The sequence below is a fragment of the Chiloscyllium punctatum genome, chromosome 41 (assembly GCF_047496795.1).
Source record: "Chiloscyllium punctatum isolate Juve2018m chromosome 41, sChiPun1.3, whole genome shotgun sequence".
In the NCBI taxonomy this organism is placed as follows: Eukaryota; Metazoa; Chordata; class Chondrichthyes; order Orectolobiformes; family Hemiscylliidae; genus Chiloscyllium; species Chiloscyllium punctatum.
In genome coordinates this window covers 10,830,564-10,857,288 of record NC_092779.1, presented here as the reverse complement: position 1 = coordinate 10,857,288, position 26,725 = coordinate 10,830,564, and the positions used below count along the sequence as shown (strand labels likewise).

At 41.9% G+C, this 26,725-nt stretch overlaps 1 protein-coding gene across 1 annotated transcript in view; it reads right to left on the bottom strand.

Moving 5' to 3' along the window:
• Window positions 1-26,725, bottom strand: part of nek11 (NIMA-related kinase 11) — a 286,065-nt gene that overhangs the window by 185,360 nt on the left and 73,980 nt on the right. Inside the window, exon 4 of the mRNA XM_072560362.1 lies at window positions 593-711. Within this exon, the coding sequence (XP_072416463.1) occupies window positions 593-711 (119 nt within the window). The remainder of the gene's footprint in view (window positions 1-592; window positions 712-26,725) is intronic.

The following is a 26,725-nucleotide window of genomic DNA, read 5'->3' as shown; positions in this document are numbered from 1 at the left end:
CAATCAACATCACAAAAAAACAGATAACTCGGTCATTATCACATTGCTTTTTATGTGGGAGCTTGCTGTGTGCAAACTGGTTGCCATGGTTCCTAAAGTGCAGCAGAGATTACATTTCCAAAATACCAAAGGTTTTTTTTATAAATACAAGATTTTTTCTTTGATTGACCTAGATATCATCAAAAGTTGAGCAAGGGTCAGACAACTGTGTAAATAGATAAACAAACTCTACTGGAGTACTAACAACATAGCTCTAAGTTCCCTTCTACAAGCAGACAACACATTTATCTCTCAGCTATTATAGTGATGGCCCTGTTAATCTCTTTAAAATAAATGGTCACACATTTCTGCTAACGAAAGTGTGTTGAAGAAAACCATGCCAGGTATTCACAGCATGATTTCAGGGCCATCTATTTGCCATAACATGAAATGAGGATTTTGACAGATTAAATCTAACAAATTTTAATTCTGTACACATGGCTAAAAGGCACACTTTCTGAAATGGCTGTCCCTAAAAGGCAATGCTGAATGAAAAATGACAGCGTTAATGGCCGCAAAATTGCTTCAGATGAAAAACAAATAGAGACGATACCTTTCATGCATGTACTGGGCTCCCAGCAGTAACTGAATGAACCACTCGATGACCTGGTTTTCAGTGAAGGTCCAGTCCCTTTGTCTATACTCGTCAATTCTACATTGCAGGTCTCCACCCTGAGAATATTTGAGACAAGAACAGAACCAGAAATTCAATTTGCACATCCACTAAATCCTGACCTGGGAGCAAAGTCACACTGGAAATCGGAAAATACTGGAAACACTCAGCAGGTCAGGCAGCATCTATGGTGAGAGAAACAGAGTTCACATTTCAGATCAGATTTAACAGGCCCCTTGTTCCGTTTATGGAACCAATGATTTTATATACTTAACAGGAACATGAATGCTTAACATCAGAAACATAGTATCATAGAAAATAGGAGAGGAGTAGGTCATTCAGCCCTTTGAGCCAGGCTCCAACATTCAATATGATCATGGCTGATCATCCAAGTCAGTCCCTTTTTTCCTATTTTCACCCAAGACCTTTGATTCCTTTAGCTCGAAGAACTACATCTAACTCGGTTTTGAAAATGTTCAATGCTTCGGCCTCAAGTACTTTCTGTGGCAGAATATTCCACAGGCTCACCGCCCTCTGGGTGAAGACATTTCTCCTCATCTCAGTCTTAAATGGCCTACCCCGTACCTTGAGACTGTGACCCCTTGGTCTGAGACTCCCAGGTCAACAGGAACATTCTTCCTGTATTTACCTTCTCTAGTTCCGTTAGAATTTTCTAGGTTTCTATGGGAGATCTCCTTCATCTTTCTAAATCCCAATGAATATAGTCCTAACTGATCTGGTCTCTCTTCATATATCAGCCCTACCATCACAGGAATCAATCTGGAAAACCTTCTTTAAACTCCCTCAGTATCCTTCCTCAGATGAGGAGAGCAAAACTGCACACAGTACTTCATGTGTGGGCATTCCTAGGTCCTGTACAATTGCAGCAAGAAATCCCTGTTCCTGTACTTGAATACTCTCACTATGAAGGTGAACATATCATTTACATTTGAAATAACTGCACTGAGGCTGCTACCAAGTCAACTTTTTGTTTACTTGTGCGCAGTAATAATGGCTGTAGCCAGCCAGCTCAGGGTCAGTCCCCTAAACTGAAGGGATTCTAAATCCCCTGGTTATAATTTCTTTATTTTATCAAATGGTACAAAATACAAACAAACAGCTAACAATGAACAATGAGCAACAGTTTATAAGAAACAGCAATTTAGAGGGAAAAGGGGCAGCAAAGTCAAACCCCAACCCCACTGTACAACCTTCAAATCCCACCATATCTTATCAAGAAGGAAGAGCAGACGCTCACACATGCAAAGCAGATCCCCGTTTGTTTTATTTTATTAAACAATACAGTTTACAAAACAATGAACATTAACAGCCTGTATACAGAGAACCAGCAATTTACCAGGGAGAGGAGCAGCAAAGCCAGGCCCTAAACCCCACCGTTCAACCAGTTCTCAGGGAGATCAGGACAAACCTTCAAATCCCACTTTCGGTCATCAGAAAGCACTAACATTTATAAATACATAGAAGAAAGTCCAATTAGATTTTTAAAAGGTGCATAGAATATAGACCCCCCTCCCCCCCCACCCAGCAACCCACCCATTCCCTTCCACCTTTCAGCCACTCTAAGGCAGCCTGCCCCATACCCCTCCCAGCTCTTGATCCGCCCCATGCCCCTTCCGGCTCTCAGTCTGCCCTGACACACCTATCAACCACCTCTAGGACAGCCCGTTCTGCTTCCCTAAACCCCCCAGGATGACAGCGCTCAGAATGGCCTACCCATCATCTGGCTCTCGGGGTGACTGGCATCGGGGTGGCCTACCCACCCTCCAGCTTTTGGGGCAGCCTACCCACCTTCTGGTTCACTGGATGGCCTACCCACCCTCAAGCTGTCAGGGTGACAGCTTTCGGGATAAGCTATGAGCCTTCCGGTTCACAGCGAGGCCTGCCAGACACAGGGACACACAAGACAGTGCAGGTGATAACCCAACAAGTAACAAGACAGAATCAATTACCAACCAACAGGGTCCTTTCTGGTACACAGAGTCCATTAGCATAAATAGCTCTCTTCAGAATGCGGAGTCCATTCCTAGGAGCAGAGTCCACTCCAATATGTAGAACGCATTGTCAGAGTCCACTCCCGTATGCAGAGTCCACTCCTGAAGGCAACAAATTCACACCCCACAGCACATACCCAGATGCTCAGTCTCCATAGAGGCCTGGTTTATCCACAGAGAACCAGCCCCACTCACAGGAACACAGTACATTGTGAAGGTGCAGTTAACTCACAGGGGTTGGTTTGGTCCACTCGCAAAGGCAGAGTCCACTCCCGAAGGCAACATCCACTCCCGAACACCTGGATGCAGCAAATGCTCACCTCCCAGCACACACACAGATGTTCAGTCTTTACAGAGGCCGAGTCCACCAGCAAGGGCCAGGCCTACCCACAGGACAGCTAAGCCCTGCCACAGTCAGCATAGCCTTTTTCTCAAAGTAAAAGAGAAAAGACTAACGCACAGGCTGTAACCAACCAGTTCCCTAATGAGGGCTGAATTACACCTGAAACATATTGACTGGGTAGATCAGGCAGTTTAGAAATCAGTCCACATTAGTACCAGTTAACAAAACTAGCTTTGTAAACCAACCAGTTTAGGAATCAGGTTCTGCCAACAAAAGAAGCAGAAACCAACAGCAGCAGTGACACACTAACTGTGGCCCAACCTGCAGAGTCAGTCCCCTAAACTGAGGAGACTCTAAATCTCCTGGTTATATTTCTTTTAGCAAATTTTGAGAAGATTCGTAGCTCAGGTTGAGCTTCTGGATGTAGGTTTGCTCGCAGACCTGGAAGGTTCATTTTCAGACGTTTCATCACCATACAAGGTAACATCTTCAGTGAGCCTCTGGATGAAGCACTACTGATGATTCCTGATTTCTACTCATATTTTTGGTTTTCTTTGGGTTGGTGATGTCACTTCCTGTTCTTTTTCTCAGAGGGTGGTAAATGTGATCAAAGTCAATGTGTTTGTTGATAGATTTCCGGTTGGAATGCCATGCTTCTAGGAATTCTTGTGCGTGTCTCTGTTTGGCTTGTCCTAGGATGGATGTGTTGTCCCAGTCGAAGTGGTGTCCTTCCTTATCTGTACGTGAGGACAATAGTGAGAGAGGGTCATGTCGTTTTGTGGCTTGTTGATGTTCATGTATCCTGGTGGTTAGTTTTCTGCCTGTTTGTCCAATGTAGTGTTTGTTACAGTTCTTGCGTGGTATTTTGTAAATGACATGAGTTTTGCTTGTTGTCTGTATAGGGTCTTTCAAGTTCATTAGCTGCTGTTTTAGAGTATAGAAAAATACAGCACGGAAACAGACCTTTCGGTTCAACCCATCCATGCTGACCAGATATCCCAACCCAATCTAGTCCCATCTGCCAGAACCCGGCCCATATCCCTCCAAACCCTTCCTATTCATATACCCATCCAAATGCCTTTTAAATGTTGCAATTGTACCAGCCTCCACCACTTCCTCTGGCAGCTCATTCCATACACGTACCACCCTCAGTGTGAAAAAGTTGCCCCTTAGGTCTCTTTTATATCTTTCCCCTCTCACCCTAAACCTATGCAAACTTAGATTTATTACATGTAATTCCTTCATCTAAATCATTAACATACATTGTGAATATATGTCCAAGCACCCACCCCTGTGGGTGACCCCTGCAGATCACCAGCTGCCAATCTGAAAATGACCCATTTATTCCAATTCTAAAGAATGGCATCTTCAGATTATACTGCGTAAAGGTAGCTTTTCATTGCTATTTTAATGTATGGAATATATTTTACTTTTAAATTATAACTGGTCTTTAAATGCAAAACCTCTCATTGGTATAGATTATTAAAGTTATTATCTGTATACAGTGAAGTTTTGAGAAAATGTTGGATTAATTATGGGAAAAACATTCTGAACGACTCTCATAATGGAGTGGTATGTTTAATAGAGATCAAACTACTATTATTTTGCTATATTTTCATACTAAATATGTTTGGCAGTGAGGTGTCCACTGGTGTCTATCTTGCATTCTCCCCATCTGTTTCCCCATCTGTCTGCTAATTCACCTCCCTACAAAGCTGACCTTACTGCTGGGCAGTGAAATTGTGCCGAACACAAGAGAGACCCTCTCTGGAATATGTTGCCAAGAATTTCCTGAGTTTAAGAATATAAGAAATAGGCCATTTGGTCCCTCAAGCTTGCTCAGCCATTCAACAAGATAGTTGTCTGATCTTCTCCAGGCCTCAACTCTTCTTTAGTCCAGCTCAACATATCTACCTCCCTTTTAAGTACGTTCAGGAACCAGTGGTCACTGTACCTTAATGTTTTTTAATAAAGTCAGACGTCACATGACAAGAGGTTTATTTAAAATCACAAGCTTTCAGAGCACTGCTCCTTTGTCAAGTGAAGTAGAGGGATGCACACAGGCATAGAATATATATGCAGAGGGATAATGGCAAGATAATTCCAGGTAATTAAGAGTGTCAACAGATAAGTACAAATGGTGTGAGTAGTGTGTCAACAGGCCAAATAACAAGAGAAGGAATAACCAATTAACCCATTAAGAAAGACAGAGAGTTAGTTACAAATAATCCAAAGTAAGATGGTGCTAGAGACAAACCAATTGGCTGGAATAACATGAGTAGGCATCAGAGTCTCATGACAAAGGTATAACCAAAGTAGCAAGTAATCAAAAACTGTACAAACTAATTAAAGTAGAGAGATAATCACAAGTAATCAAGGTAATGGTGTCAAAACAGAATAGTAAGGAAGATTTTACAAACGCAGAATGGTGTGGTGGGGTTACATATAGTGGAACATGAACCCAGGATCACAGCTGAGGCTGTTTAATAAGCCCGTTAACATCGTGATGATCCCTCCTTATGACAAAATCTCACCTGCTAAGTCTTTGTGAAGTTGTTATGAGAAATCCCAAATTCAATTAGAAAACTTTATTCCCCAAGAAGCATTGGCTCTTCATGAGCTTCTAAAGGATTTCATATAATATCAGATACATCTTACACCCATCACAGTAAAAGCTCAGTGTGCAAAGCAAACAGCTAAATTTAGTAGATGGATTCGCAGTTAAAATGGAAACTTTATAACCCTACTCAATACTGACATTGAAGTCACTTGAGGATGTCAGTTTGGATGATGGAGTTGAAAGTATTGCAATGCTTTTATGACTTCCACCAACCAAAATGTTCACATCCATTAGCAATACTCCAGACGCTGGAGAGCTAAATTACAAACAGAAAGTCCTGGAGGAACTCAGCAGGTCTGACAGCATCTGTGGAAAAAGAAACACAGATAACGTTCCAAGACTCTTCTTCATAACTAAAGAGAAAGGTGGAAAAGAGTTCTGAGGAAGGGTCACTCAACCCAAAATGTTAATTTGGATTTCTCTCTACATTGCTGCTAGACCTGCTAAGATTTTTCCAGCGGTTTCTGTTTTTGTAGTTGGAAAAGTGAGTTTGATACTATGGGTGGGCTGTAGCAGACAGAACATAAGAGAAAGTTAAGGGAAGGTTAAAGACTGAGGAACATTAGACACCCCAGATATTACATAATAAAAGGCAAAGGGAGCGAAATGGCTGTGAAGAAAAGAGATTAGGTCCAGCGTAGGTGTTAATAGTAAATGTTAATGGTAGAATAAGCGTCCATTAAAAACAACAGGATTCCTGTTCAAGAAACAAATGGTTGTGGAATAGACAGGCATTAATTGGGAATCTCCAGGCAATTCAAAGGAAAAGCAACAATGTGCTGATTACTTAGAGGAGACAAAACAAGCTTAATATGGAAGATTTCCAAGTTAACATTCAAGATATTTCATTCAGATCATTGAGGAAGTCTGAATTGCTTTTTCCCCCCTCTATTTGGGACACTTGAAGGAGATTTTACAGATATCTGCTACTGGCCCTGATGATCATTTGATTAAATGCATGCAATATTTACTATTTGGAATGATGGTGCAGGGGGAGAAATATGGATTGACAGCAAAGAATAAGTCACTATTTACCGAGAACCATGTTTAGGTGGGGTAGGATGGGTGATTTGTAACAGCAAAACTGAATATAACAATCTGAGGGACTGCCTTAGGAAAGGCTGCCTGATACAAAAAGTGCTTCCTGTTCCCTGCCACTTCAACACCCCAACCTGTTCCCAGGCCAACATCTCTGTCTCAGGGCTTGCTGCAGTGCTCCAGTGAAGCTCAGCACAAGTTGGAGGAACGGCATTTCACTTTCTGCCTTCAAGATTCAACATCGAGTGCAATAATTTTATATTGTGAACACATTCTTCTTTGTCATTTACTCAGCCCCCATACTCCGAGCCCTGTCATGACATGCGCTGTGTTCAACACAGCCAACCCATTTCCACCTGTTCATTGACTTCATTATCAGCTTTTTCCCTGGCTTACTGGCATTATTCCCTTGTCTGCTTATCTTTGTAGCAGCTCAGTGATTCAGTGGTTCGCACTGCTACCTCACAGCGCTAGGAATCCAGGTTCAACTCCCCCCTCAGATGACTGGTTGTGTGGAATTTGCACGTTCTTCTGGGTGCTTCGGTTTCCTCCCACAATCTAAAGTTGTGCAGGTTGGGGTGAATTGGGCCATGCTAAATTGTCAGGGCTGTGCAGGAAAGGGGAATTAGCCATGGGTAAGGCAGGATTACAAGGGTAGGGTGGGTCTGGGTGGGATGCTCTTCAGAGGGTCAGTGTGGATTCAATGGGCCAAATCACCTGTCTCCCCACTGTAGGGATTTCATGATTCTGACTCTTGATGATCTTTCTCTGGGTTCCATCTCGCCTATGTATGGAATCTAATCTAATCTAAACAACTCATTCCTTACCCATCCCCACCTTTACACCATCCCTGTCATCAGCACAAATACACCACATTATTCCAGCTGCTGTCAGTTCTGAAGGGTCACTAGAGTCAAAATGTTAACTCTGCTTTCTCTCCACAGCTGCTGCCAGACCTGCTGAGTTTCTCCAGCAATTTTTGTTTCAGATATCTAGCTCCTACAGTTCTTTGTTTTATTACATAAGATGAGGAAAATTTGGTTTGGCTACTCCACAGGGTCACAGTCAAAAATCTTAGGAGAGGTTTTACGAATCTTGGCCTGATAACTGGGTGACACTATATCAAAGAGAAAGTGAGGACTGCAGATGCTGGAGATCAGAGCTGAAAATGTGTTGCTGGAAAAGGTTTTTTTTTCCCGATATGGCTAGGAAGAACTGTTTGTTTAGAGTATGGCTTCAGTTTCCTGAAGAAAGGCTCATGCCCGAAACGTCGATTCTCCTGCTCTTTGGATGCTGCCTGACCTGCTGCATTTTTCCAGCAACACATTTTCAGCTCTAACACTACATCAATCAGACTTTCGAGAGATGAACCAAATAGTAATGGGGTTAGAGGCCCAAGAGCAAAATACCGTGGATGCTGGAAATCTGAAATGAAAATTGAAAATGTTTGAGAACCCTGGGAGGGACTGTGCAGAAAGTTACAGAATTAACACTTCAGTAAAGGGGCCTTTCTTCAAAATGGTTTGCGAAAAGGTAGATCCCATTGGCAGATGGTCCAAGGACCTATTAAATACAAATATAAGGCTTTGGGCAAGAGATGCAAGGGATATGTGAGAAAGAACTTTTTAAATGCAGTAGTGCTAATTAGTAAGCCAAGTAAAACTGGTAAATGCAACAAACTAGCTCTGCTTATCCAATACACAGCAAAGCAGAGCTCCAGTATGACCAGTACATCGCCAAGCCTGTGTGGTTTTTACTGGTTTTTCCCTCAGTCTGCTTACGAGGGTAGTGAAAAATTAAGACAAATCACTTCAGAAGCAAACTGGATGGGCAGTGCGGGAAGTAAACTTGCAGGGCCACAGAAATACAGCAGGAAAATAGGACTGAACGGATTGTTCTATGGAGAGCTGGCATTGGGTTGGTAGATTGTAGAGGCTCCATCTGTTACACTGTCAGTTCCTGTAGAGTAATGGAGTGGGGAGAGGCACACATATTCCCAAACTACACCAAAGGTCACCCTGTGCTTTCTCTTTCCGTTCTGGAAACCCAAGCCTGACCCCTCTCCCCCTTTCTGATGATGGGCTTATGCCCAAAACATCAACTCTCCTGCTCCTCAGATGCTGCCTGACCTGCTGAGCTTTTCCAGAGCCACCCTTTTCGATTCTGACTCTCCAGCATCTGCAGTCCTCCCCTTCCTCCCTCACCCTCTTCACCAAGGTGCTTCAGCCCTAAAGTATTGAGGATCCAGAGGCTAAAGCACCATGACCATCAGCTGGGACTACAAATCCATCAGCCAGCTGTCATCAGCTGGCAATTAGAACTTTTTCTATTCTCTGTGGCAAAACTATGAAATGGCTATCGAATTGAAGAATGTACTTAAGTAATTGAATATATCTGGGGATGCTGCAAGATGCACTGCAGCCTAAACTCCACAAAGAAGCAGAGAACCTAGACAGGGGGCAATTTGAAAGTCTGTGGAAACATACTTTGAATCATGAATTAAGGTTACTTATCAACAGTGTATGCCCCACATCAAAGATCAGTGATGCAATGGTAATGCCAAACCAGCTGCATCCTGTCAGTTCTGACATTCAAAGGTTGATCTCATCAGAAATAGGTGTAAGACATCCTGTTGTGAGAGCACATCTGCTGAGAGAGGAGAAAGTTACTCGCAAGGAAGTTATCAACTTGTGCAGTTGCTCAGAGGTTGTTCAGCTAGAGAGATATTTCAGGCCAAATGAGAATCGCATTTTAGAAAACTGAAAAGCACGTTTGCAAAAGAGCCCACAGAGAGATCTTGGGAAGAGGACAGAATGTAAATATTGTGGAGGTCACCACCCAAAAGAAAAAAAAAGTATGACCAACCTGAGGAAAGGAGCTTTCTAACTGCTAAGAACTGAATCACATTGTACTCAAAAGTTTAGCTAGAAAGAAGAATGTAAACCAATACAGATGGGAGGTGGAGCTAATGATTCTGATAAATGACACTACTTCAAACAACAGGTGGGCAGCATCAAATGTAAAGATGATAAATGGCTTTCATCTGTTACAATGATGACTGCAGAAGCAGAGCATCAAGTGAATGTGAAGTGTCAGATGGACACTGGTGTTTTGTGTTACCTCATGAGCTTCATAGATGTGTGCGAAGTGGCTTGAGATGGTGACTCAAAACTGAAGCCCTCCAAGAAAATGTTGAGGCTCTATGATGCAATCATATTCATACCAAAAGGATAAATGAAGTGGCTAATTAAAAGGGAAGAATTAAGACCTGGAGTTCCAGAGAGCAGATGTTAAGCAAAGTTCCCTTAATGCAGTTGAGCATGTCTAAAGCTTAAATGGCTTAGATTAGATTACTTACAATGTGGAAACAGGCCCTTCGGCCCAACAAGTCCACATCAACACTCCGAAGAGCAACCCATACCCCTATATTTACCCCTTCACCTAACACTAAGGGCAATTTAGCATGGCCAATTCACCTAACCTGCACATCTTTGGACTGTGGGAGGAAACTGGAGCAAACCCATGCAGACACAGGGAAAATGTGCAAACTCCACACAGACAGTTACCTGAGGTGGGAATTGAACCCAGGTCTCTGGAGCTGTGAGGCAGCTGTGCTAACAGCTGTGCCATTGTGCCACCCAGTTAGACCTATATAGTTTAAAAGAGGTTTCCAGCATTTCCTAAGCCACCAATCCATTGACTATTGAATCCTAAAAGATTACAAATATGCTGTTACGGGTCTTAAATGGTCAAAGTACATAAGACTCAACAAAGTACGTGAGTTTAAGTTGCCCTCAGGTCCAGTCTGAGAGACAGGATATAGAGGAACCAACAGTCCCACCATCTAAGTCGGGAGATCTTAGAAAATAGGAAAAAAAAAGGAAAATAAGACCAAAATAATCATTATTTCATAGAATCTCTATGGTGTGGAAGTAAGCCATTCAGCCCATCAACAGTGACCCTCCCACCCAGACCCAACCCATTATCCTATCCTTGTAACTGTGCATTTCCCTTGACCAATCTACCTGACCTGCACATCTTTTGACAGTGGGAGGAAATCAGAGCACCCAGAGGAAACCCATACAGAAACGGGGAGAACGTACAAGCTCCACACAGACAGTCACCCGAGGGTGGAATTAAACCTGGGTCACTGCTGCTGTGAGTCACATGCTGCCCAGGTGGAACTGAAAGCTGATGATAAGCAATTGAACATTGAAACTTAGAGAATACCGAGAGGTCGAGATAGATGGGACGTGGAAAAGATGTTTCCATTAGTAGGACAGACTAGAACATGAGGGCACAGCCTCAGAGTGAAGGAGCAACCCTTTAGAACTGAGATGAGGAGGAATTTCTTCAACCAAAGGGTGGTGACTTGATGAGACTCATTGCCACAGAAGGCTATGGAAGTTAAGTCATTGAGTGCAGTTAAGACAGAGATAGACAGGTTCTTGATTATCAAGGGGATCAAAGATTCCAGGGAAAGGCAGGAAAATAGAGCTGAGAAACACAATCAGCCATGATTGAATGGCAGAGCAGAATTAATGGGCCAAACGGTTTAGTTCTGCTCCAAAATCTTATAAGCTTACAGTCTTAAGAAAGTGGAAAAATCAAAAATGGTAGAAGAAAAAGTAAGTTGAGGAAAAGTAATAGAAGAAAGAGTAAAAGATATAATTGAAGATGCTGAAGTCAAGTAAAAATGACAGCAAAAGAACTTTGCCCGAATGTAAGAGCCATGACAGAGATGTCACAACCATCAGATACGAAAGCAATGCAATGATTTGTTAGATTCATCAACTGTTGAGCAAAATTCTTGCCTCATTCAAGACAGTGTGAACATCCACACAATCTCACTTTTACAAAATATGCAGCACTACTGTGCCACAGAAAAAGCATCAGCTATCACTCAAATCAAAACAATTAGTGACAGCAGCTCAATATGTTCTGGGAATTATCAACCCAGTGAAGATGTTGAACCTGAAAGATGAGTATATTGCTTTGCTCAAATACTCACCGGGGAAGGAATATCACCAGTGATCAGCTGATACCAGATAAGCTGACAACAATAACCACCACACATTAAAGGATCTAAGTGCTTTCGAGGTAATGGATGATATGTCCATGCAGAGACTGATGAAAGTGGGACAGATTAGAACTATTACAGTTTTACTGTTTTTTAGATTTTCTTTGTTAACCATATGTATTAGGAACTTGTAACTGCAAATGATAGTGTATGCAAAATTAATTGTGTTTTTACCAATGAAGAAGACGTATTTTGAGTAATTCAATTACACATAGCTGGCTTTCTGTAAACTTCTAACCACGCTGTAACTTGCTTTCACTGCAATTTGTGGCAGCAATTAAATACATTACTTGACACGACCTTTTTTTGTCCCAATAGTTGAAACGTTTAATATCCAAACTGTGTCTGGTTTTGTCTAAACCTGAAGAACTAGAGAGAAAACTGCATTAATAAGTACAACACAAACTTACACCATTAAACTAGTAAAGCATGCTGAAGTGTTTCACAGGAGCAATATCAACCAATGTTTGCTTGCAATAAGATGGTTCCTGGTTTTGGAAGCACCTCACTCTTTGGAGCTCCTTTTCTCTAACTGGTTATGCGGGTTATCCTAAACCTGGTATTCCACTGTCGAACTTCACCCTTCCTTCCCCCACTAAACTGTCTAACTTCTTCCTGCTGTAATAATGGGTAAGTTTTAGCCATCAATCCTAGTTAAGGGAATAGAGAGAGATGTTGATAGAACAAAACGAGTTAATTTTGCCCCTTGTACTTCTCCAATCATTGACAGAAATCATGGAAGATCATGTGAGTAAACTATATTGACCAACCATTGTTCAATATACTCTAATACCTTTTTGAAAAAAATCTAGAAATCTGTTTTAAAATTAACAATTGAGGCATCAAATGCTGCTCATGGAAAAGATTCCTGACACAATATGTAAATAGGCTGACGAGGGGGGAGGCCATATTGGATTTGGTGCTTGGCAACCAGCCAGGCCAGGTGTCAGATCTTTCAGTGGGAGAACATTTTGGTGACAATGACCGCAACTGCCTCACCTTTACTGTTGCCATGGAGAGAGATAGGAACAGACAGTATGGAAAGGTGTTTAATTTAGGGAAGGGAAATTATACTGCTATTGGACAGGAGCTGTGGAGTGTAAATTGGGAACAATTGTTCTACAGGAAATGCACAACCGAATTGTGGAGGCTGTTTAAGGAGTACTTGTTGCAAGGGTTGTATAACTTTGTCCCACTGAGACAGGCAAGGAATGGTAAGGTGACAGAGCTTTGGATGACAAGAGAAGAGGAGTTCCTCATTAAGAGGAAGAAGGAAACTTGCTTAAGGTTGAGGAAGTGAGGATCTGGCTCAAGTTTAGAGGATTACAGAGTAGCTAGGAAAGAACTCAAAAATGGACCAAGGAGAGCTGGGGGAGGGGGAGCACGAAAAGCCTTATCGGGAAGAATTAGGGAAAACTCAAAGGCATCCTACGTTTACCTCAAATACCTCAAAAAAAGGAGTAGCTGTTACAGCCAGAATTTTTTCCCATCCTCCATCTTGGATTACATCTCTATGACTTATGTGAGGAATAAGAGAACGAACAAACAGAGGGTAGGGCCAATCAGGGAAAGTGGAGGGAAGTTGTGCCTGGATTTGAAGAGGTGGGGTTGCCCCTAAATGAGTTTTTTTGCTTCAGTATTCACTAAAGAAAGGGACCTTGTTGATAGTGAGAACATTGTGGACCAGGAAAATAGGCTTGAACAGATTGATATTGAGAAAGTGGATGTGCTGGAAAGTCTGGGAAGCATCAAGATAGATAAAAACCCTGGGCCAGACCAGATACAGTCAAGGTTACTCTGGGAAGTGACAAATGAGAGTGCTGCACCTCTGGTGATGATCTTTGCATCCTCACTCTCCAAGGGTGTAGTACCGAATGAGTGGAGAGAGGCAAATGTTGTTCCTTTGTTCAAGAAAGGGAATAGGGAAATCCCTAGGAATGACAGACCAGTCAGTCTTACATCTGATGTAAGCAAGGTACTGGAATGGATTCTGACAGATAGGATTTATGACTATTTGGAAAAAAATTGTTTGATTAAAGATAGTCAGCATGGTTTTGTGAGGGGCAGGTCATGCCTCACAAGCCTTACTGAGTTTTTTGAGGATGTGACAAGACAAGTTGACAAAGATCGAGCAGTGGTCATGGTGTATATGGATTTCAGTAAAGCATTTGCTAAGGTTCCTCATAGTAGGCTCATCCAGAAATTTAAGAGATATGGGATCCAGGGAAATTTGGTTGTCTGGATACAGAATTGGCAGGCCGAAAGAAGAAAGCGAGTGGTAGTGGATGGAGAGTATTCCGCCTGGATGTTGGTGACCAGTGGTGTCCCACAGGGATCGGTTCTTGGGCTGCTGCTCTTTGTAGTGTTTATAAATGATTTTGGATGAAGAAGTGGAAGGGTGGGTTAGTAAGTTTCCTGAAATCACAAAGGTTGGTGGTGTTGTACATAGTGTCAAGAGCTATTGCAGGTTACAACAAGACATTGACAGGATGCAGAGCTGGGCTGAGAAGTGGCAGATGGAATTCAACCTAGATAAGTGTGAAGTGATTCATTTTGGAAGGTCAAATTTGAATGTTGAATACAGGGTTAAAGGCAGGATTCTTGGCAGTGTGGAGGAACAGTGGGACGTTGGGGTCCATATACATAGATCCCTCAAAGTTGCCACCCAAGTTGACAGGGTCGTTAAGAAGGCTTACGGTGTTTTGGCTTTCATTAACAGGGGGGTTGAGTTTAAGAGGTGTGAGGTTTTGCTGCAACTATATAACACCCTGGTTAGGCCACATTTGGAATGTTGTGTTCAATTCTGGTCACCTCTATGGGAAGTGTAGATGCTTTAGAGAGGGTGCAGTAGAGATTTACCAGGAGATGCTGCCTGGACTGGAGGGCTTGTGTTATGAAGTGAGGTTGAGTGAGTTTGGGTTTTTCACACTGAAGAAAGGAAGAGAGGTAACTTGATAGAGATGTACAAGGTAATGAGAGGCATCAATAAAATAGATAGCCAGAGATTTTTCCCCAGGGTAGAAATGGCTGTCACGAGTAGTCATAATTTTAAGGTGATTGGAGGATGGTTTAGGGGAGATGTCAGAGGTAGGTTCTTTATGCAGAGAGTGGTGGAATGCACTGCCAGTGGTGGTTGCAGAATCAGAGACATTAGGGACATTTAAGTTACGGCTGGACAAGCACATGGATGGCAGTAAATTGAGGGGTGCAGAGGTTAGGTTGATCTTAGATTAAATAAATGTTCGGCACAAGATCGTAGGCCGAAGGGCCTGTACTGTTCTATGTTCTATGTTCTAATTCCGAACATCAAAAATTTCTGTGGGTCGTAGTTTGGCCTAACTTCACTCCTGAAATGTTTTGGCTGTAAGCTCCGACTAGTGTCAGACTCTCCAGATGGTTTCTCACAATCCATCCTAAATGTTCCACCTTTATATCCTGAAAATTTTGACCAAATGTTTCTTGCGCTGTGTTGTTATTTTACAGCCAACGATAATTTACCTCAGTACAGAAAGGTCTGAATGCCCTACATGAGTCACAGAAAGCAGGTGCAGCAGGTGATAGGGAGGCCAACATTCATTGTTAAAGGAATGGAGCATAAACGCAGGGAATTGTTGTAGCAACTGTGATTGGATAAGGGTCAGCCAGGTGGATCTCATTGAGTATGAGTTCCCTGATTGGGGCTGTTAACCTGGTCCAATCATTGAGTCCTGGCTGACAGATACAAACAGGAATGTCAGGGGTTCTGCTCACTCTCGGAGCTGGCTCTGAGCGAGTTGAGTCAGTGTCACGTACTGTGCACATGTAAATAAACAGTGACTTGGTGACGGGATACCGGCCTTCATGGAGTTACTCAGCAACTGTACAAGGCAATGGTGAGGGTGCATTGGAATACTGCACACAGTTTGGTCCCTTTGCTTGAGGAAGAATGTAGTTACCTCACAGACAGTTCAGAGACAGTCAACTAGATTAATTCTGGAAATGGAAGGCCTGTCATTTGAGGAGGGACCAAGAAATTTAGGCCTGTATTTAGGTGGATGAGAGGAGATCTATTGAGGTGCACAAGATGCTAAAGGGGATTGATAAAGCAGGCGTAGAGATGATGTTTCTCCTTGGGGGGGAGGGGAGTGCAATCTAAAATTAGAGGTAATTACTTTAGGACAAGGGGTGATGGATTTAAAACAGACATGAGGAGAAATTACCTCTCACATAGAGTGGTGACTTCACTACCCCAGAATATGAGGGATGCTGAGGACACTGAGTAAATTTAAGGAGGTGGTAGATAGATTTTGAGTTAGTAATGGGTTAAAGGCTTGTGGAAAACAGCCATGATGAGATCCACAATGATCCTGTGAAATGGTGGAACAGGCTCAAGTGGCGGAATGGCCTACTCCTGTTCCTAGTTCTTATGTCTTATGTTCATGCCTGGCTCCTTTTTAACCAGACATTTCTTGGTTAACTACAATTCCAGTTCCTTGGGAGTGTAAACCCGTTTTAGGAGTTGACACTACTGGCTTTTGGTCCAGATTCTTGTCTGGCAATCCCATCAGTGTGTGTTGGGATAGGGGAATCGGTGTAACGGAGGTGCACGGGTTATATTTGCTTTTGGATATATTTGAATAGCCTGTCAAGTAGCATCTGTCTTGGTGATTTGCTTTTGGCTGACATTATGCTTTTTTTCTGCTTAATGACTATTGCAAATGTCATGAGGCAAAATTTACAGCATTTTCTCTGTTGTTTATTCCATCCAATTGCTTTAAAGACTATTTGTTTTGTGAAGTGATTGCATGAAGATTTCTTGCTGTTACACACTCTGTTCTGTCAGCCAAGAGGAGCACTGACCATTGTGGATTATACCAAGACTTCACTTACATTAGCAACCTGCGCCAAAACAATCTTCATTTTCAAATGCCAAACCCTCACTTTATATTTTCCTTTGCATTCCGAAATGGTAAATAGATTGGGACTATATTAATTGGAATTTAGAAGAATGAGAGGGAATCTTGTAGAAGCATACAAAATTATGAAGGGAATAGATAAGATAGAAGCAGCGAGGTTGTTTCCAATGGCGGGTAAAACTAGAACTTGGGGGCATAGCCCCAAAATTAGGAGGAGCAGATTTAGGACTGAGTTGAGGAGGAACCTTTTCAGCCAAAGGGTTGTGAATCTGTGGAATTCCTTGCCCAGTGAAGCAGTTGAGGCCACCTCGTTGAATGGTTTTAAGGCAAAGATAGACTTTTGAACAGAAAAGGAATTGAGAGTTATGGTGAGCAGGCAGGTAGGTGGACCTCGGTCCACGAAAACACCAGCCACAATCTTAGTGAACAGTGGAGCAGGCTCAGTGGGCCAGATGGCCTACTCCTGCTCATACCTTTTATGTTCTTATCTCTTTCGTGAATATGTTCAGAGTTGCAGCCTTCTGTGTAGAACCAAGCCCCTGTCATCTGTCTCAAACGAATGGAAAAGAAGACAAACTGAGGGACCTGAAGTGCTTGATGATGCTGAAGGATCTGGGAAGTGCGCACCCACTCATCCACTTGTTTCTACCACTGAGGCCACAAGGGACCTCGCCAAGGTTCTGCACCCAATAGCGTGGAGACTGCACTGACAACATGGCGGACTGTATCATACCCACCCAGCGACAACACGCTAAGCTGAAAGAGATTACTCGGTCTTTTGGGGTCCAATTCCGGAAATGTTTCTGATCACCCTGCTTAAAACAAATTTGTGAGCATTTCCCAGGGGTTATGATTTCACTGTGTCACGGAATGTGGCTTAAGTAGAGCTGGATGATCTAATTTCTGGAATTGTGATTAGTCCCTTGATAGGACAGGATGTAGAGAACAAAATCCAAAGACGTAACCATTGTAATCTGTAAAAGAAAGGTTGGAATGGCATGAGATTGGACAAGGCACTACAGAAACACAACTCTTTCTCAAAGTTTGTGCAGGATTACAGGTAGAAGATTGTAGAATGGCTCTAAGTGATGATATGGAGGTGCCAGTGTTGGACTGGGGTGGACATGGTCAGAAGTCACACAACACCAGGTTATAATGTTCTATGTTCTATAATCTAACAGGTTTATTTGAAAGCATAAATTTCACCTGACGAAGGAGGAGTTCTCCGAAAGCTTGTGATTTCAAATAAACCTGCTGGACTATAACCTGGTGCTGTGTGTCATGGCTGTCTGGCTGTAAGTGAATTGATCATAATCGAGTCATAGAATCACACAGCATAGAAATAGACCCCTTGGTCCCAATTCAGAGAACCACCACAGACTTGTTGGGCTGAATGGCCTCATTCTGCACTGTAACAATTCTGCAATTCAGTAAATAAATGAAAAAGCTAATTTTTTTTTTAAATGCTTCCACTTATAGATCAACGTAGGAGATTTCACAACCTACTCCTGCTCCTAATTGTTCCATTGTTATTTCAGGTTTAACAAGCAAAGCCATAGCTAACTTTCAATTCTATTCTGTTCACTGAATCCACATTTTGTAGTCCTCTTACTAATATTATTCCCAGAGCATATGTGATGGACTTAAACATTATCACATCAATTCACAGTAAATTTATCTCCTATAGAAAAACAGATAAATGTTCCTTGTGGAAAATCATAACTCATTGCTTTAACTGCTGTACAATTTTCCATAAATATCACCTTACAGGAGAAAAAATCCCCCAACTTTGAATCACAGCTCCTTCCGTTCAAACGCTAAAGATGATAGATCCATGAATAGTACACCATAAGAATATTCTTATTTATATTTCTACAGTCATGTCAATTTCCATGCCAAGCACACTTTTGCAGCATGATAAATGACTCGACTGATATTCCAGATATAATGTACTGCAATAAATAGTAAATAATAATAAATATTCAAAATCTCTACACAAATTTTCACTGCAATTTTCTTACAGAATAGTTCTAATAAAATGGAACTTATCAGTTCACCATTTGCCAAGGTAAAAATATTAAATAAAATTCGTCAGCACATAAGCCCAATCGCAATGTGGTAACTGTACAAAACAAAAAATGTTTATTTTTTAGTCATCAAGTCAGTATGGCACAGATAGAGGCCATTCATCCCACTCAGTCTATTCCTGCTCTCTAAAGAGCATTACAGTCACTTCCATTTTCCCCCTACTGTATCCTGTAGCTCAGTCAGTTTATTACCCCCTCAATGAGTACTTCTTCCATGCTGCCCTTGAGAATTAAGAAAGCACTTAGGACATTTTTTAATTTAATCACGTACATCTCCCGTAGTGGGAATGGTAGGGGAATATAGGTCAAAGTCAAGGTGACAAATTAAAGGCCAAGCAAGGCCTGAGTGGTTGACCTATATGTAGACAAGGTGATGGTGTTAACTGGAGTCTGCAGGAACACAAGTTAGTTCCCTCTTTTTCTATTTTCATGCAGTCATGACGTACCATCACAATGACCTGTTGATCAATGACCATTCCTCAAACCTGTTATAAAAGGCAATCTGAGACATGAATAAACACAGAACCATTTGTAATTATGGTGCATGATTTCCAAGGCCAAGTTAGGATCCTGACTTGAAACATCAACTTTCCTGCTCCTCCGATGCTGCCTGACCTGCTGTGCCTTTCCAGCTCCACTTTTTGTTGTCTCTGACTTCCAGCATCTGCAGTCCTCACTATCTCCACTGGGGGCTGTACCATTCAGATGGGTTTTACTCCTTGCTGGAAAGATAGTAGAACCCTTGGATGGGAGAGCTTTCCAGGATTGGGGGTACCAGGGAACAGGAATGTCCAAAACAAGATAAAGCAGGTGGGTTTCAGCAGCTAACACTGACCCTATGACCACTCCTTTGGTCATGCACAAACTAATGCAGATTGAGAGACAACACCCCACCCAACCCACTTCACAGCCTGCCCATACAGGTTAGACCATGAGATGGTAGGGGCAAAAACAGGCCATTCAGTCCATCAAGTCTGCTCCCCATTCAATGATCTGACAATCCTCAACTCCAATTTCCTGCCTTTCCTCATAACCCTTCCCTCACTTACCAATTAAAATCTATCTATCTCAGCCCTGAAAATACTTACTGACCCAGCATCTACAGCCCTCTGTAATAAAGCATTCCACAGATTCACTACCCTCTGAGAGAAGAAATTCCTCCTCATCTCTATATTAAACATGCAACCCCTTACTGTGAGATTATGCCCTCTGGTGCTAGACTCTCCCACAGGGGAAACAACCTTTCCACATCTACCCTGTCAGTCCCCTAAGAATCCTTCAATAAGATCACCTCTCATTTTTCTAACCTCCAGTGAGTACAGGCCCAACCTACTCAACCACATAAGACAGTGCCTCCATACTTGGTATCCAAGTGAATCTTCTCTGGATTGCCTCCAATGTCAGCCTATCTTTCCTTAAATATCTTCATAGTATTCCAGGTGTGGTCTGACAAGTAGTGTTAGCACAATCTCCCACTTTTATACTTCCTTCCTTTTGAAATAAAGACCAACATTCCATTTGCCTCCCTGCTTAGCTGCTGAATTTTGCTAGCTTTTGCAATTCATGTACAAGGACTCCCAGATCCTTCTGTTCTGTAGCTTTCTGAAGTCTTTCTCCATTTAAATAATATTCAGTATTCACCAGTCAGGGTGGGTTGACTCTTTTTGTTTGTACCAATATAATTGAACCTATTCTGTGTATAATGATTCTTCAAATATTTGCAGAACTGCTTTCTTTAAGTTTCTTCTGAACAAGGCGGTGATACACCATTTCAAACAAAACTTCCCAGGAAGATCTCAGACAATACCAGAGAAAGAATTCTCAGCTGAAACAAATGAATTATTGCAGAAATCAACAACAGTTCTGCCAAAAGACTTCAGGCAATCTGCAAGGGCCTTAATTTCAGATCTAGCAAGGAACAAAAAATATTTTTGTTCTCTTTGTCTCTCTCTCTTTCAAAGCCTGTTCTACTCCCCTCTATAGAAAGCACTGGAGAAGCTCAGCAGATCTGGCAGGATCTGTGGAAAGAGATCAGAATTAACATTTCAGGTCCAGTATGCCTTTTCTTTGGAACCCACTGAGTCCACCTGCACAACTAACACCTAACTACTGAACTCCAGAAAATATTTGACTCCTGACTTCAAGTTTCCAACTCCTCCCTCATCTATGAAAAGAGAATCTACAAGCAATTATCAAGACCTTATTTTCAATTTTATAAATAAATTTTTGTCCATATCTACGTTTAATCTTGATATCTGTATTTTACCTCATAACTATCACATTGTTGCTTTGTAACTTGCAGCATATTTGTATAATAAACTAACTTTTGGTTGTGGTTAAAACTAAAGTTGTGCTGTTGGTTATTTCTAAATTGGAACTCTCCACAAAAGAACTAAAAGTTGGGGGGGAATGCTAAATTGGATAGCTACATGAATAGGAAAGATTTAGAGGGATGTGGGACAAATGTATTGGGAATAGATTAGTTTGGGAAACTTGGTTGGTGTGGATGTGTTGGACCAAAGGATCTGTTTCCATCTGAATACTCAATGACCTTCTAAAAGGGCTATATGTGTACATTCACAGTTCATGCTGCCAACACTCCTGATAATGGTTGTGAACCTGGCGGGGTGAAAGTTTCTGAATATTTAAAGGGTTAAGATATGGTGAGGGGAGAGGGAGCACAAAGTACCTTCTTAAACCATAGCCATTGGAGGAAGGTTGCCTCAATTGGTCAGACATTCGGTGTGGATCAGACTGGCACCAATACCATGGGGTCCAATCCATGTTCTGGTTGGGACAGATTTAGAATCCTTGTCCTTGCCATATCCATAGCGGAGATCCCGGAGCTCTGGGTTGGACATGCCTTCCGGCAAAGAACTGAAGAAGAAGGTATTACCAAATTTGCCTGTTTATTATCTTGCACTTATCCAGACTGAAAGTTACTGAATCCACCAATTCATCCAGATGTTTCACTGACATTATCAAATGTTAGGATTGTACAAAATCCTAGAGAACAGAAAGACCATTCGTTTGTCGCCACTTGTAAACTGTTCCCACTGTTAAAAAGGAATAGGAATATGAGGGTATCAATTTAACATGATCTGCAAAACGAACAAGGATGAAATGAGGAGCGAGGAAGTTAGGGGATAGGGTGTACTGCCTGGAAATATGGTGGAGGCAGGTTCAATTGAAGCATTCTAGAGGGGCATGGGATGATTATTTGGACAAAAATAATGTACGAGAGTATGGGGAGAAAGCAGAAAATTGGCACGAGGTAATGATGCTCACTTAACGAGCTGGTGCAGGCATGATTGGCTGAATGGCCTCCTTTGCATTTTGTGTAATTCTATGTCGTGATGGAGAAACCTGTTTCTTGAATATTCTGAGCTCAAAGCAAGTCTCCAACTAGTGTAGACCTGTAATCTGGAGAGACATTTAATATCATGCAAAAATGGAACACATTGCTTCATCTTTTGTAGTCACCAAATATTGTTCATTAATATTACATTAGAAGAAGGTCATTTGCATCTTCAGGTGGAATTGCAAACAAACATTCAAGATATTACAGGTCTTTTTTAAAGAACTCTCTAGCTTGACAGCAATTAGCACTGATGGTCCTATCTTGCGCATCCAGAATGTCAAATCCTATGTTGCAGAACCAAGTTTAATAGCTACTCAACGTTACTTCAAGAAGGTAGGACAATTGTTACATTACCTTCATTGTAGAACGGTTATTTTTAGATCTCCTGGCTGTAGCATCTCAGTGTGTAATGATAGCAAGGGCTGTCACAAGCCTGTATGACTAAGGGTTACAAATAGCAACCACCCATATACAGATTCAAAGTGCAGTACAATTGACAACATAACTCCAAAGAGCCATTGCAGATGCTTGATCAGTTCAAATGCCACTGTCTGTATTCTTGATAAGTATTTCATTTGTAAGAATGAGATATTTCACAATTATGGTTGTTAATTATCTAAAACGCACCAACCAAGGGCATCTTACTCAATGGTCAGCTCTGTTGGCTGGAAAGGCTGGTGAGTGATGCCAACAGTATTTGTACAATTGCTGCGCTGGCTGAGGTTACTATGAAGGCTCTTTTTCTGAACATTTCCCTTCACTTGATGTATGGTGATCCTCAGGTTAAACCACCACCAGTCGTCTCTCTCTCTCTCTCTCTCTTTCTGTCTCTCTCTCTCTCTTTTTGTCTCTTTCTCTATCTCTCTAATGAGAGAGCAGGCCTAATGTCTGGCAAAACTATTGCGCCTTTACTATCCATTTTTACTTAATGAGGGAAATCTCAACAGAAGTTGGAACTAATATGGCAAAACCCGGTAAAAATTTACAATTTTGACTTGAAACTATTTTGCCATTTCTTCATTGTCACTGTGTCAAAATTCAGGAACTCCCTTAATTAAAAGCAAAATACCGTGAATGCTGGAGATCCGAAATAAAAACAAAAAAATCATCTGTGGAGAGGGAACAGAGTTGATACTTCAAGGCCAATGACTTTTCTTCAGAACAAAAAAAGAATCGTTAGATCTTGAATATTAATTTTGTTTCTCTCTCCACAGATGTTGCCAGAGCTTTTTGAGCATCTCCAGCACTTCCTCCCTGACAGTACTGTGGGTCAACCTGCAATGGCTCACCATCCCCTTCTCAAGGGCAATTAGGGATGGGGGTTAAATGCTGGCAAGCAATCACATGAAGGAATAAAACAAGCTAAGTCTCCGTTTCATAATCTTGGCAAAGAGGAGTTGAGATAGATTATGAGTTTGAGAAAGTATGAAAGATTGTGAGAGGCTGTGAGAGTGTGAGAATGTTTGAGAGTGAATGAGAGAGTGAGAGAAAATGTGAGAGAGTGAGACAGTGTGACAGATTGTGAAGAATCTACAAGTATGAGAGAGCATGTGAGAATGTGTGAGAGAGTGAAAATGTGTGTGACAGGCTGTGAAAGTATGTGGCTGTGTGAGAAAGTGTGTGCAAGTGTGAGTATGAGAGTGTATGAGGGTGTGAGGGACAGTGTGAGATCCTGTGAGAGTGTGAGACAGTGAGAGTGTGACAGTTTGTGCGAGAGAGTGAGAGTGGTCTAAATTTAGAGTCAGACCTTGCAGGAATGATCCCAGGATCAGCTGTTCAAGAAGAGAAGAGAGATGTGTGAACCCACTGTCTGCCTCTGTAGTCAGTGCCTGAGAGACACCAGGCACCACTCACAAACTATTGTCTTATGAGAGGAAAGTAACTGGTGGTTGTTCATTTGAGCTGCTGACCCTTGGGATTACTAAGATGAAGGGCCCTAAACATTTCATGAGAAGACACAATGTCCTTATTCTAAACAGATGGTGGAATGGTTGTGGCTGAGATCCGTGTGTAGGAACTAATTCAGCCTTTGTCACTCTCTGGCTATTACCCGAGAATGTAGGTGTAAATTACATATGCCTGAAAGCCAGCGAAGGTAGAATCATATTTCAGTCCCCACAGGGAATAGCCTACAGCCCTCTCAGCTCATCCAACTCTAGCTTCACACAACCTCATCATAGCCAAGTCAAAAAAGTTTATTCATAATGAGTCTTGTTAGTTCTGACTATCTCTAAAACAAGCGACAGACACAGTCAAAAGCAGAATGTGTTAACATGGACATTCCAGAGAGGCATTGAAGAAATTCTGACAGGATATTAATCATGACGTATCAGTGATGCTGACTTTTGCTTTTTGGGGGGGTTGAGGAAGGAAGGATGGTGTAGGAATAGCTTTATCTGACACTTTGCATTAACCTCACCGGGAAACAAACCAGATCTCACTGCACTTAACAATCTTCCCATTTATTTACTGTGAAAATTGCCTGCCTTTATATAATAACTGAATAGCAGGTGGTCAGTGCGAAAGACAAAGCGATGAAATGAAAAAAATCATTCTAGTGTGTTCTAATGCAATCACTCATTAGAATATAAAGGTGATTGAATTTTGAGGCAACAAAGCCTCATGGATAACAGATTTCACTGGTCACTGAACACAATGATTATTTGCTGTGTGAATGTGACACATCATCACGAGAACAGGTCAGGGGGAGGGCAGGCAGCTGCTCAAACCTGCTCCACCATCCGTTATGCTCATGTGTGAACTTCTCCATCTTCTCTACTTACCATTGCTTCCCTTGGTTCTCTTAGTGTCCAAAGATCTGGTGGCTAAACCATAGAGGCCTCGTGGGCAAACTTATTGAGTCGTAGAGATGTACGGCATGGAAACATGTTCCAGTTTCCTCCCACAATCCAAACAGGTTTGGGTGGATTGGCCATGCTAAATTGCCCATAGTGCCCGGGGATGCGCAGGTTGGGTGGGTTAGCCATGGGAAATGTAGGGTTACAGTGATAGGATAGGGGATTGAATCTGGGTAGGGTGCTCTTCAGAGATTTGGTGTGGACTTGATGGGCCGAATGTTTCCACACTGGAGGGATTCTATAAATAAAACTCTCCAGTCTGTGCCAACCATATATCCTAAATAATCTACCTCCATTTGTCAGCATTTGGCCCATATCCCTCTAAACCCATCCTATTCATACACATATCCAGATGCCTTTTAAATGTTGTACTCATACCAGCCTCCCACTTCCTCTGGCAGCTCATTCCATACATACACCATCCTCTGTGTGAAAAAGCTGCCACTTAGATCCCTTTTAAATCTTTTCCCCCTCACCTTACATCTATGCCTTCTAGTTTTGGACTCCCATAACCTGGGGGAAAGATCTTGGCTATTCACCCAACGTGTGCCCTTCATGATTTTATAAACCTCTATAAGGTCACCCCTCAGCCTTCAATGCTCCAGGGAAAACAGCCACAGCTTAGTCAGCCTGTCCCTATAGCTCAAATCCTTGTAAACCTCACAACAAACCTTGTAAATCTTTTGAGGGTAGACAGATTTAAGTATTGTGGAAAATACTGACATAGTCACAAACAAAAGAAGATGTAGCAACATTGGGACTTGGGACCACATGCTGATAAAGACTTTAAGACATAGGAAAAGGAGTAGGCCATTCAGCCCATCGAGTCTGCTCCAACATTCAATGAGTTCACAGCTGGTCTGATCATTCTCAACTCCACTTTCCTGCCTTTTCCCCATTCCCTGATTAAAAATTTATCTCAGGCAGTTTCAGATAAACCAATAACTCATGGTGTTTAACATACCGATATCCATATGTTGAATTAGTGACAAGAGCTTTATTGTAAGTTTATAGTTTAGCATCAATATCAGTTTCCATCTTTCCCTTCTGAATCCTTTCCCTCTCCAAATTGACCCTACTGGGAAAACAAACAGCTTTTCTTAAAATTTTAAACATCCAACACCAATTTATCTAACCACCCAAAGAACAAATTATGAGCATTGTTCACCAGGGGTAATGTGACAATGCAAAAATCAATAAAGATGAGGAAAGAAACCAACACTTTAAAAAAAATCAGCATTTTCAGACACAATACGACACATGTCTGGGGCAAGTAAAATTTGAACACAGACCTTCTAGCCCAGAGATAGGAATACTACCATTGCTCCACATGAGCCCACCTCTTAATTTTCTAATCAACCTGCTCAGAGATATTAATACAAACCCTGGAGACATGAACCCAAGCCTCTGGGTCTAGAGATAGGGTCACTACCACTGCACCACAAGTGTCCTAAGACTACTGCACCTGATATTCCCAGCCAAGACGAACCAGGCCTGAGACTGCTTAGCTTTTTTCAAGGTTTGTGAAGGTTTGTAAGCTTCTGTAATCAGGCATCTTCAGACTAGTACAGCTATAGATTGAACCTATTTCTTTTTTTCTTTTTTCTTTCCAGTGTTTGCTTTCTCACATCCCTGAGAACTTTTTTATCACCACCAAACCATCCATATAATGTTTACCATTAACCTCCACCACTGAATCACCATGTTTCTGAACCAATTGCCAATTTGTACACAAAGCTCATGGAGCAATGCAATGACATACACCCAGCTGAGGGAATG